The 13,244-nt window shown below is 38.5% G+C and overlaps 1 protein-coding gene across 4 annotated transcripts in view; it reads right to left on the reverse strand.

Moving 5' to 3' along the window:
• Window positions 1-2,564: 2,564 nt before the first annotated feature.
• Atp11b (ATPase phospholipid transporting 11B (putative)) overlaps window positions 2,565-13,244 on the reverse strand; it is a 91,759-nt gene continuing 81,079 nt past the window's right edge. For all 4 annotated transcript variants that reach the window (XM_076573863.1, XM_076573864.1, XM_076573865.1 and 1 more), the window contains 2 exons: window positions 8,346-8,476; window positions 2,565-3,846 (listed from right to left, as the gene is read on the reverse strand). In XM_076573863.1, coding sequence (XP_076429978.1) covers window positions 3,765-3,846; window positions 8,346-8,476 — 213 coding nt within the window. In that variant the 3' untranslated portion in view covers window positions 2,565-3,764. The remainder of the gene's footprint in view (window positions 3,847-8,345; window positions 8,477-13,244) is intronic.

Genomic DNA, 13,244 nt, shown 5'->3' on the forward strand with positions numbered 1-13,244 from the left:
GAATCTAGCAGCTACCACCACAAATATATCATCAGTGATGGTTTATTTTGTAGAATATCATTCAAGTGATTTTGCATCAAACAGCACTTTAATAATGCATTAATTTTATGAAAATGATTCATTTAAAGATAGAAATAAAAATGCCTATAAAGGGAGGCCAAAATGAATACAACATATATGTCTTTGGTTGGTTAATTTATACTTGCTTATATTATATTCCCAACTGATTTCTATGGGGCAAACACAAACAGAAGACTCCCTTTCCCCCATGCTCCAAACTTATTTTGAAGACTCTGTTTTTAGTTGTAAAGTTTGTAGTAGCTTTAACCCCTGTCCAACAAGAGTCTCAAGCATCTCAGAAAAGTTCAGTTCCTGAATATTCTGTAATAGAAACAGTCTCAGTCCTAATACTAATGAAGGGAACCACAGTGTTTTCAATAGGGCAATTTATCTCAGTTAACATTTCTCAGGAGATTGCTGGGGTTTGGGTCAACTCTGGGAGCTTTTCTGCATTCCAAAGAAAAAGTAGAGGCAACAAAACCATAAATTCTGCATATCTCCTTACCCCACAGCAAACATTCACAGTTGCAGTTCTCATTGGCCCATAGCTGACTCTGTCCTGAGCGAGCCTGTACTGTTAAAGCTGAATAGGGTGCTGATTGGCAATTGTACCAACTAACTTAGTGCTTCTCATGATCTTCAGGTCTACAGCCTTCAGATGAGGCAAACAGATTTGAGACCACTGGTAAACTAACAGCAACATTTGGCATTGTACTCTCCCTTGACAGATAAAAGAAGTTGGTTATTAGTGTTGAACTGTCTGTCCAAAGACTTGGACAGAAATATGCAAGGGGGACCTCTTCTGGCATTTTGCAGTAAAGTTTTATGATATGAATATTAGCACCAGAATACTAAAAACAAAAGCAAAACAAAACCTCCACCGCATTATTACATTCTTATGCAAATGCAAGAAAATCATGTTCTTGAAAGTAGAAAATACTTTTCCTTTTAAAAACAATTGTTCTGAGCTAAAAAGCAGAATGAGTATATCAGTGGATGTCTCATTTGTTTACTCTGGTTCTTGGGATGGAATCCAGAGCTTCGAACATGTTAGTCAAACATTCTACCACTGAGCTATGGCTCAGCCCTATTCATTGTTATGTAGAATATAGGCTGCAGGTGTAGATTTATGCTGGCATTTGAGCACCTCCTTAGCATGTACAAAGACATGAATTTGATCCTCAGCACCACTTAAAAAAGGGGGAGGGGGCTGGAGAGATGGCTCAGAGGTTAAGAGCACTGACTGCTCTTCTAGAGGACCTGGGTTCAATTCCCAGCACCCACATGGCAGCCCATGACTCTCTGTAACTTCAGTTCCAGGAACTCCAACACCCTCACAGACATACACAGGCAAAACACCAATGTACATAAAATTAAAAAAATATTAAAAAATAATAAAGGGGCCGGGCGTTGGTGGCGCACGCCTTTAATCCCAGCACTCGGGAGGCAGAGCCAGGCGGATCGCTGTGAGTTCGAGGCCAGCCTGGGCTACCAAGTGAGCTCCAGGAAAGGCGCAAAGCTACACAGAGAAACCCTGTCTCGGAAAAAAAAAACAAAAAACAAAACAAAAAAAAAATAAAAATAAATAAAGGGAAGTCTTAACTAAATAAAAATGGCGAATGCTCAAAATTACTATCAATCAATGCTAGGCCAAATCTAGGCCAGCTGAACCCTGCCTGGCCTTTTCTTGGTGACTTTGTAGTCCTTTGTTAATAATCAACACCATAAGTCAGGTAAACCATGCCTATTCAATGTCACTTTGTTGCATGTATGCTCTCTAAGATATTCTAAGTGATAAAGCATTTATTATCTATCAACTATTCTACTGAATGTGTATGTAATATTTCATCTCTAGAACATGAATAAGAGAATAAGAGTATTACCCCTTTAAGGCATTTCCAGAATAACAGGTCAACAGACATATAATTCTATAATGTCTAAATTAAAGAAGGGCTGTTTGTGAAAATTAATATTCAGAGAACATGGATAATATCCTTGCATTAGTGAAACAGATAAGTAAACAGTTAATCTGCACACAGGCAATCTTCATTCTCCCTCTGCAATTCTTGCCTTAGCAGCCCAGGCTAGAAGTCCCACTCATGTGAGGAGGAATGAGCCTCCGGGGAGCTGCAGAACAAACCTTTGAGCAATTTCCAGCTTCTGAGAGAAACTGACAAAGCCTCACTGCAATGTTTTTTATGACCTTAGGTGTGTACAGAATCATATGCTTAGAGAGCTAGGTGGTAGTTCTCTCATAATCATTCACAAATCTTAAAACACTACTCCTACATAAAATAAGTAACACTGAAGTCTCAGTGACAAATCATCTGGAAATTAAAACTTGAGATTCAAGGAATTAAGAATAATATGTATCTGATTAATCATCCATAGCATATTAACTTATTGCTGATAAAATTCATTTTTGGTGGCAAAAATTTAGCATTTTTAACTTTGTGTCATTTTCATTCAACAATCATACCTGATAATATACCTTACAATGAGACTGTAAGCATAATTCACTTTATTGTGGCAGTCTGCTTTAAATTAGATAACATACAATAACCTAAAAAAAAAAAAGATTTTTAACAAAAATCCTTTATTCTCAAGGCTGGTTTACAGTGGGCCATAGAAAGATTTTATGGCTTATATGTTAATTTGTATTAATTAAATGTATCTGCAATTTTAAATACTGTTCAAACTTGTTTTTTTTATTGATACAATTGAACTTTACAACATTGTCATAAAATTATGAACAGAGTCTTTGGAGAGGGAGTGGGTAATGGGAGGGGCAGTTTAAATATATTAGCCAGGTTGAAGCATGCAAAAGATAAGACAGATTCTGTAAATTAATGTGATAATGGTATCTAATTTACCCACTACAGATTTAAATATTTGGCCACAAAAATATTAGCAAACACCAACTGGAAGTCTAGTGATGGCCCAAGCTCTGACTTGGACATGAGATGTTATGAGCAAACACCAACTGGAAGTCTAGTGATGGCCCTAGTTCTGACTTGGACATGAGATGTAAAGCTCCTCTTGCACTTGTAGGGTTAGCTTCACTGGCTGTGTTACTGTATTGGTAAAGAAGTCTGGTGTCAGTACAAGCTTCCAACCTACACTACAGAAGATAATGCTTAGACACGTGCTCTCCAAGTTTGCTCTGTGACTTAAAAAGCACTAATGAATTAACAACACAGGTCACTGAAGGACCAAAATTCTTTAATATTCACATTAACTTTCCCCACGAAAAGCTTCAAATATAATCTAATAAAAAAAATAGAGTTCTCAAGGCAAATCTTTAGCATAATTTACAGAAGCAGATTTAAATAGAAGAGTCCCAAACCACACTAATCCTAAAAATACACATACCCAGGAGTTACCCCTTTCTTCTACCTTGATATTAAAAGTATAGTGGCCCCAGCAAAGGCTGCAATGCCACCAGGAGTTCCATGAGCAGAAGGGACAAACCAGTCAAAGAGATTGGAAGTATATCTATTCCCAAATTTTAGTATGCTCACATTCCCATGAAAAAGAATAGAGCAGGGTTCTTGTAACCTCCTGTTTCCCGTGGAACTCCAAGAAGCTCCCAACTCCTCCAGAGACTTCAGAAAGTAACTTCAGAGCCACTGTGGCCTTTTATAGGATGATGACCCCAAATCTGAGGACCGGTGAATTTGTCCCCATAGAGTTCTACTGTCCCATTAACATGTAGATGAGTCCATTGGGGAGAGAGTCAAGATGCTCCTGTCATTGGTATAGAAAGGATCCGATGCGCTCCACAACCTTAGAGTAACAAAAAAGTTTGGCTCATCAGAATCCATGGTTAGTTGAAAACAAACAAGCCAAAAACCAGGACCTAAAATATAGGACCAAAATACAATTTAAAGTTTAAAATAATCACTGATTCATTTCTAAATACTAAGGAGTTCTCCAAATTATCATTGAACCCTACTCTAGATTATACAAATGCTTGAGAAACATTATGCTTACAATTATTATCATATATAGAAATTGGCCCTGTTTTTACAGGTAGTAAACACAGCACTTTTGAAATCTTAGTAACTAGTGAAAAGTAAATATACTACTAAGAATTATACACATCCGGGTGCTAGAGAGATGGGTGCTGGGGAGCTGATAAAGGGCCTGCAATGCAAACACAACAACTTCAGTTTGGAACCCCAGCACCTACAAAAAAAGCTGAGCATGGCTGTGTGAGCCTGGGATGCCAGTGTGGGGCAGAGACAAGCAGGTCCCACAAGCTCACTGGTGAGCAGCCTACCAAATGGCAAATACTGCGTTCAGTGAGAGACCTGTCTCAAACACAGTGGAGAACGACTGAGGACGGCACTGACACCTGCCTCCAGTTCCTGTACGTGCACACGCACACACACACATAAGAATGTACACATACACCACACACACACACAAATGGCAAAGAGTAAAAAACAATAACCCATACATTCAGTTTTACTGAAAACCAAGTCAATTTGTGTTTTGACATTACAGAAAAATAATAGTTCTTACCTACCAAAAGCCTTGGAATGAAGCATTCATATTATTGGTCATTTTTGGGTATAAATTCTACTCTAAGGATTTCAGCTTAATTAGCTTGAATGTCAGAAAGGGTTAACATCAGAGGGTATCAAAGACACTTGCAGATTCTTTACTAGTCTGAAAGGTAACTGCTGGCTGACTGACAAGGCCTTAAGCTAAGCAGTTCAATATATAATAGCTCACTTGCAGCTGCCACTTTGAATTAGCTGAATTAGCTGAAGATGAAGTAACAACTCCACAAGCGTTCTGCCATGCTCAAAACACATGCCCTTAGCCCAACGACAGTAGCAAACTTACCAAGGAATTTTATAAAAATAGAAAGCTTGTAACTTTAAACACATAGCATGCAGCTCCTGCCAGGGCCTCCACCTCCCTTAGACAGGGTTAAAGCTAGAAGTCCTGAGTCATCTGTATGCTGCATCTTGTTTCCCAATGACTCTCTGTATGTAACTTAGGTCCGTGAGCAAGCAGACACACCGACAAAGTGAGAGTCAATGCTAACAGCAGCCTTGTGTTCGTGCTTGTCAGAAGCCTGCGACCTTCCACTTTGACTTCAGGACAGTCTTGTTTACAGCTCTCTCAATCACTGAGAACTCAATCCAGCAGGTAGTAGGCAGCCAACAATTATAAAGAAAATGAATGAAAGTAAGAATATGACTATTTCTTGTGAGTATTCGGGAAACAGTATTGTTTTAATTTTAACTGCCTACACTCTGATGGAGTCAACTGTCCAATATTAATCTGCAAGAATCTCTCACTAATTTTTCCTCTTTCCAAACCACTGCTTACAGAGAACAAATTTTTTAGGTAGTGTATCTTTAGTTTTTCCTCTTTTTGAAACACACGTGCATTCACTCTGACAGAGTATTAAACACCTGAGACACCGATGAACTAAGAGTGTCCTCCTTCTGTCATCCTGGCCTTCATCTCTCTGTGCTGACTATGGATGCAGTATGGCCAGCCACTTTAAGCTTCTTTTCCCTTGACTCCCTACCATGATGGCCTATGCCATTAACTAGGAGGCAGAAGGAGCACTTTCTTCCTAAAGCTGCTTTTGTCACAGAGTCTACCACATCAACAGGAAATGAAACCAAGACAATCATAATGCTAGTTCCCTACCCCCTTTGTGTGTGTGTATGAGAGAGAGCTCATGAAGTGGCTCAGGCCTCAAGATAAGATCCTCCTGTCTCAAACTCCCAAGTACCTGTGATGACAAGTAGGTAACTCATTATAACTGCAAGTGAAGTACACACAGAACGTCAGTCACTGCTGAAGTATAGCTTCTTAGCTTACTTAGCTTAGATAAATGTGGCATGTCCTTTACACAGCACCATGATGTTCCCTTGGAAACTGAGCTGGCCATGGAATATGCTACCTTAACAACATCAGTTAAAAAACACACCAAGTTTTTGTGTCTGGATGGCAGAACTTAGCCGGCAGGCCCATGTGCCATATGGAAATTGTTTTTATCTCCAGATATGCTTAGTACTGTTAGTGGTAAGGCAGCCCTAAGTTGCCACATCTTGCACTGGAAGGCTCAGCCTTGACCTATCCCTTCAAACTGGACATGAAACACAGATGTAGAATAGTGGCTGTTCCATAACAAAACAGAAATGCTAAAACTATTTCATACAAATACATAGAAACTATGACTGCTAGGAGTTTCACACAATGCTGATAGGCTACAGCAATTGTCATATAGCCCTTTGAAAAACAGCAACCAGCTCTGTACTGCAGGAAAATATGCCCATATTCTTTGGATTGCTTAGCTACAATGAGGAGAAAATGGCAACAGTAGCCAACGGTACAACCTGAGATGTTGATGGCACTGTGCCTGCCAAACAAAGAATTAACTACTGAAGTGAATATTTTATTATGAAAAACTAATTTAGAAAATGAATATGGTCTAATTCTGAGTAAAGAGAAATACTGGCAGTAATAACCACCTTTAAGAAGACATGCTAAAATAAATCCAGTAACTCCCAGGCAGACAGATTTCCAGGGGGGACAGTTAGAAAAATAGTGGTACAAAGAATGGGGACACAGAACACAACTGATAGCAAGACAGCAAGAGTACACAGAAAATGGGGAAAAGGCTCATTTAAAATTAATTCTAGTCTTTTTAATCACTAGCAAATATGTGTACCACCATTACAGACAACTTCTTATTAAAAGTAAAAACTATGTAGAAGTTCTAGTATATTATCTTAATCTAATCCCCATCTAGATTCCAAGCAAGAAGGAATATCAATAGATAAAACAACAATGTAAGACCCTCCTGAAATATCTTTTGGTAAAAGTATTACCTTAGGAACACTATAAAACTATCTTATAAATTTTTCAATGTCTGTATGTAAGATACCAATATTCCAGTACATTTACCTGTTCATAGCAATCCGTTCATGTAGGATGAAATTACTATTGCATCACAGAAATATTTTGGATCCTATGTTATATTCAAGTCAAGACAAATGAGGGTTGAAGCCATAGGCAGTGTATTCACAAAGTCATGGCAAAGCCAAATGCAAAGTGAGTTGAGAACATGTTCACAAGAGACTATATTTCATGTTATATGAGTGATATCATGTCTGCTATTTTTCAAAATATAAAGCTAACCAAATATTAAAAGTAGTTTTTCCAAAAGGCAAAAACAATGTTTCCCCACTTCATTTATCTCTTTAGGATATTCTTGGGCTCTCCTAAGCCACTGATTTAATATTCCCAGGGCACACAGGGAGAATGGAAACTAGCACCTTGGTGTGTCAATCACAACCTTTACTGACACCCAGTGTGCTGCTGCTTTGACTTGGGGAAGCGGTGTGAGAGCAAGCACAGAGGCGATGCCACTCTCTAGTACCTAATAATCATCTGCATCTTGGGTAAACACGAGAGAGAGAGAGAGAGAGAGAGAGAGAGAGAGAGACAGACAGACAGACAGACAGACAGACAGACAGACAGACAGACAGACACAGAGAAAGAATTTTAAATGCTATTTACCCCCAAATAAAATTTTGGGCTGTGATCCATAAAAACAAGCTGTGATAAATTTAATTAAGAAATCGACCTCAGAATGGCTGAAAAAAAAAACCCAGATTCTTCTGATCCATAATTTATCAAAGTTAATATTAGAAGCATTGTTAAAACCTGTTCTAACATACAGTTGGACAATAAATGCCAAATCAAAGAAACTTAAAAATCAAAACTCCTTTTAAAACTTCACTACAGACATCTGAGGAAGGAGCATGAAACAGAATAGCCTTCCTGTGTAGCCTTGAATCACTGACTAGCTTTAGAAAACAAAGGTAAGGAATAAGGAAAGCAATGGTGTTTGACATTGAGTGTGGAGGTTATTTTTATAATGACAAAAAGCAGTAGGAAAAACAACAACAAAAACCAAACACCTAGCAGAGAAGAAAACAGGAGCATAGATAAAATAATAATGACTAAAGTAGTACTCCAGAAAAGAGTTCCACATACACACTCCTCTTCACTGAATCTTAGAAAGACTAAAACTACTAGTTTGTTCATTGGATGAAAAGTCTCCTCAAAGATGCCTTCTCTTTCTTTGAGTCAAAGGACGTCACAAAACTACAAAGAGTTAATCAACAGCAAGCTCCCTCCTCCACTGGGTAAAACCAGTGGACTCCCTGGTACGCAGCTGCAAGGCTCTTTCTGTCCCTTTACAGGACACTCATCTGTACAAACGGCTATGCAGTGAAATGTCACACCTGCTGATATGGTTGGGACTACACCTTCCTATGACTCGCTCCAGCATTCTTCCAACAGATGTGCAAGGGGTCTCTCCTGGGAAACAGCACATGGAGTCCAAGCACTTGACACTTGAATGTGCTTCAGCAAGCTGCAGAAGAACATAAGTTAGTTATTCATAGATGTGGACTTCACAAAACCATTAAGAAATCAAAATAAGTATTTTGAAACTGAAAGTGACTGATACAAACATACATGTTTTACTACAATATGGAATATACAGAACTCTTTGAAGTACAATCATAATCAGATGCCTAGTTAAATAATTGTATAAAGATGGGTAGATGGGTATTTAAGTCTGCAAAGGTTTATTATTTTGCCACTTAATAATTTGCTATGGTAAGTTGGTCTATGTCAACTACAACTCTAATTCATCTTGGAGTTTTGCTTAGGTGCAATGTTCCTGCAGTTATGATTAAAGAACAAATGTCCAGCAACTGAGAACAGTGGAATATAAACTATCTTGAAGACTGGGAAATAACCTGGCAGGATGTAAATTGTCTGGTAAGAATAAGATCAACAAATCAGTAAGAACTTTAGTAGTGTTTCTTATGTGCCATGAACAAATACTCAACACAGCTACTCCATACTCATTTACCTTTTAAGGTTTTAAGTTGTGCTGAACAACTCTAAGATGCCACCTTTGCCCATTATCAAGTTATCATTCTAATAGTGAGCAGGTGGAACATGGATCAAAATTTGTCAGGCAAGTTAGTAGTACTATTAAGATTTAAAGTTGAATTTATCAGATTTCTAAGATTTATATTGATTCAGGCATAAATAAGCTCAGCAAGATAATCCAATCCCATACAACTAGCAACTTTAATTATTAAAATGAGGGTAAATGGTCTGACCATGTGGCTGAATGAATCCCAACCTTGGTTGTGGCAGTCAAGAGTATTTTTGTTTTGTTTTTTGTCTGTTTTTGAGACAGGCTCTCGTTAGGTAGTCCTGGCTGGCTTGGAACTCAGTGAGTAGACCAGGCTAGCTTTGAAATGACAAAATCCATCTACCACTACCTTCTGAGTGCAAGTTAAAAAACTTATTTGAATTTATTTTTCTTTATGTCCTGTATCAGGAATAAGAATGAAATAAATTTGGTAAAGCTCACATCCTCAAGGTTGGGAATCACTGTGCCATGTGAGGCATGGTAACATAAGACACCGTGGAAACTCACAATGGACTGAGACACACATGTGAAATGTAAATAACCTGATATTCTGAAAGCAAATGGTGGAGTCCTACAAGATCCATGTATGGAGCCCTTGCTCATTCCAAGTGGTGGGAGTGGAAGAGGTTTCTTGTTTGGCCAGCACCTGTCACACCCAAACGCTGGGCCCTGCTAAGCACTGAGAGAGCAGAGCTCACATATTCTTTAATTAACACATCGTGGGTCAGGACCTATTCAATGTACCATTGCTTTAACTGTGTTCTGTGAGACGTTTGCATAAACAGTTCAGAGAGGAGTTCCTGGCCAAATAGGGAGCTTGGGAAACAACAACCCAACAAATCTTCAAACAGACTTTAGAATTAGGAATGTGCATAAGCCTCAACTGGTGGAGCTTGAGCCCACCATTCTATAATCAACTTCATTTTTTCATACAATATATTTTATGTTCTTTCTCTTCCTCAGACTCCTCATAGATCCTCCCCATGTCCTACCCACCCAACTTTATGTTCTCTCTCTCCTTTCCTCTCTCTCTCAAAAAACAAAAAGAACCCACAAAGAAGAAAAAACCAGTAGGACAAAATATACCAAAACAATAAAAAAAAAAAAGCGTGCGCGCACACACACACACACACACACACACACACACACCATACTCCATGGGATCCATTTTGTGTTGGTCAGAAACTGCTCCCTTATCCCACCCAATGTACCAAGAACCAGGACCCATTCACTACCACAGAAGTAATAGAAATGTACAACGAAGGAGTCTGGGTAATCCTGCCCTAGGCAACAGGTTCTCATCAGTTCCCAGTTTAGGCTTTGCTGACTCCTGTGTTCCCACACGCTCCAGCTGAGGCAAAGCACTGGACTCCAGCTTCTTTCCTGATGGGATTGCCCTGCTCTATGCTCCACACCAGCCAATGAAGGTGTTGTTCATGCCCGTGGGCATGGTTCAGGTTAAATACTACTATCTCACTCCAACTGCAGGAATCTCTCTGGATTCTTTTTATTGCTTTGGAGCATCCCTTGAATGGTAGAAGTCCTGAAAGTCAAAAGAAGGCACCGTGGCAGTTCTCAGAGGGAGTAACTCTGCACTTATCTAGTGAGGTCAGGGTAAGGAAAGGGTGAAAGGTCAGAGCAGCAGTGTGAGTCACAGTGAGAAGGTGACTCAATGCTAACCTCCAAAGACTTTCACTGGGTATGAAGTGTTTCTGATCTGGTAGAGACAGAGTTAAGGAAAACTTTAGAGCAATTTGACAAACTAACCCTGTAACTATTAAACCTAACAACTTTTTTAAAACCAGGGATTATTTTCCATATATCATTACATATTATACTTTTAAGAATTCATATTTATCACAAACATAACAGTATTGGTACTGATGGAAAGGATATTTAAAAAAAGATTTAAGGTTTGCTTTTAGAGAAATGTTTTCTTTTTGATGTGAAATCAAAGATCACAAATTATTACTGAATTTCAAATTTTGTTAAGAATCATAAATTCTCTAGAACAAGCGAGAGCTTTATCTCCTCATACAGCAGTTGGGGATGGTTCAGGATGGCTGGCCATCCTTCTGAATCCAGAACCTGTTTCCAGCTTACAGTTTGATCAATCACCCTTCTGTTCTCTTTCCCTCTAAGTGACACAAGCAACTCCAAAATGATAAAACTTTGAAAGACATTTACAAACATAAATGAAATCTCTCCATGTTGGCTTGGGAGCTTTCTACACATGGTGCCTCACTTCTATACCAAAATAAGCATATAATTAAAAACTATATTGACTGGGAGCTGGGGAGAGAGCACAGCACAGCAGGCAAAGAGCTTGCAGTGTGGGCATGAAGACTGGACTGGATCCCCAGAACCCACAGGAAAGTCCTGAGCTGGCAGCCTGTCTGTAACTCCAGTACTGGGAAAGTAGAGACCGGGCTCTTTTTCCTAGAGTAAGATGGCTAGCTCAACCAGTTGAAATGGGGAGTGGCAGATCAAACTGAGAGCGAGAGCGAAGGCATGAGAGCAAGAGGGAGACCCTGCTGGAGAAAGTGGAGACAGACCTCCAGCATTAGCCTGGGGCCTCCACACACAAACATGCCTAAACACACCTAAACATACTCCACATATGCACACACACCACACATGTAAAACTAAAATAAATGAAAAATTAGATTATTATCTAAACATTTTAACAACTGACTTATTCCTAGTTTCAAAGGAGACTGGAGAGTCCTTTTATATAAATGATATATTTATTCAACTGGTTCTTTAACAATATATGCTGGGAATTTATAGTTTGGGTAAGGAAGAGCATCAGTATTTGTTAAACACTAAAATTCCCCAATAGAATGGAAAGGGTAAGTTAATGTCCTAGGTGAAAAGGAGGAACTTGACTTATAAAGTCCAGGGTCTCATGCACCCCAGGCTGACCTTAAACTTGCTATGTAGTCAAGGATGACTTTGAACTCCTCCCTGACCCTTCTGACTCCATATCCTGAGTGTTAAGATTGAAGATATATGCCACCATGCCCAGTTTATGCAGTGGTGGGCTTGAACTCAAGGCTTTGTGCAGGGTAAGCAAGTACTCTACCAATTGAGCTACATCTCCAGCCACCTAACTATAATCTTTTGAAACATATCAAATCAAAATGAAAATTCAGAATTCATTTAAATTTCTTCTGAATTACTACTACTACTACTACTACTACTACTACTACTACTACTACTACTACTTATTGAGATCCAATTAACTGCCCTCATTGAGGGCAATCCACTAAAGGAATCTAACTTTAAAATATGTCTCACAGGATAATTCCTATTTTTTCAAATTATTGCATATCTTCCATGATATGATTTACAATAAAGCTGAAAGACTTATACTCTAAGTGGCTCTGTCTTCAGGTTCCTCTATTTGCTTATTACAGATGGGACTACAGCACCTTCTTCAACAGAAATCACAATAAAATGACAAGTAAGGAAAAATACAATTACTGGTGGTAGGATTTATAAGTACTACAAACCAAAAGGTTGTTCATATCCCAATTATAACTAGAAGTAGCTTAGATTTATTCTTCAAAAGAGGAGTAAACTATTCCTATAACAATTAATATTGTTTAGATTTACTTATATCATGTAGTGTTTTGTCTGCATCTATGTATGTGTACCATGTACATGTGGGTGTTGGGGACCAAACCCAGGTCCTCTGCAAGAACAGCAAGTATTCTTAACCACTGAGCCATCTGTAGCCTCAACAATTAATGTTTTTATAGAGCTACATCTATGAAAATGTATGAAAAAGACAAGTCTGTTAAATGCCAGTTAGTGGAAAACTAGTCAGTCTAAGCACACTTGCTCATTTGATTATTCAACTCCAAAGAGAGGAAGACTTCAGTAATTCAGTGTCCACATTAAAATATACACATAAAAATATACACAATTACAACTTCAAAGGGGATAATGATTTCAAAATGATAAGGCATGACATACTTTCAAAAGAAGTGGAAAGGAATAACTTCTTGAATGTAAGACAACAGGCTATGAAAACACCTTACTATGATAGAATCTGAAGTGAAGTGTGATTTATCACTGTAAATCCAAAGAAACATAAATAAGAAATTCAGGGATAAACATAAAAAAGTTATGGGGTACAAACAAGGTAAAGAACTAAGGCAAAACAATATACAAGGAACAGTGA

Source organism: Peromyscus maniculatus, chromosome 6 (genome assembly GCF_049852395.1).
Source record: "Peromyscus maniculatus bairdii isolate BWxNUB_F1_BW_parent chromosome 6, HU_Pman_BW_mat_3.1, whole genome shotgun sequence".
Taxonomy (NCBI): Eukaryota; Metazoa; Chordata; class Mammalia; order Rodentia; family Cricetidae; genus Peromyscus; species Peromyscus maniculatus.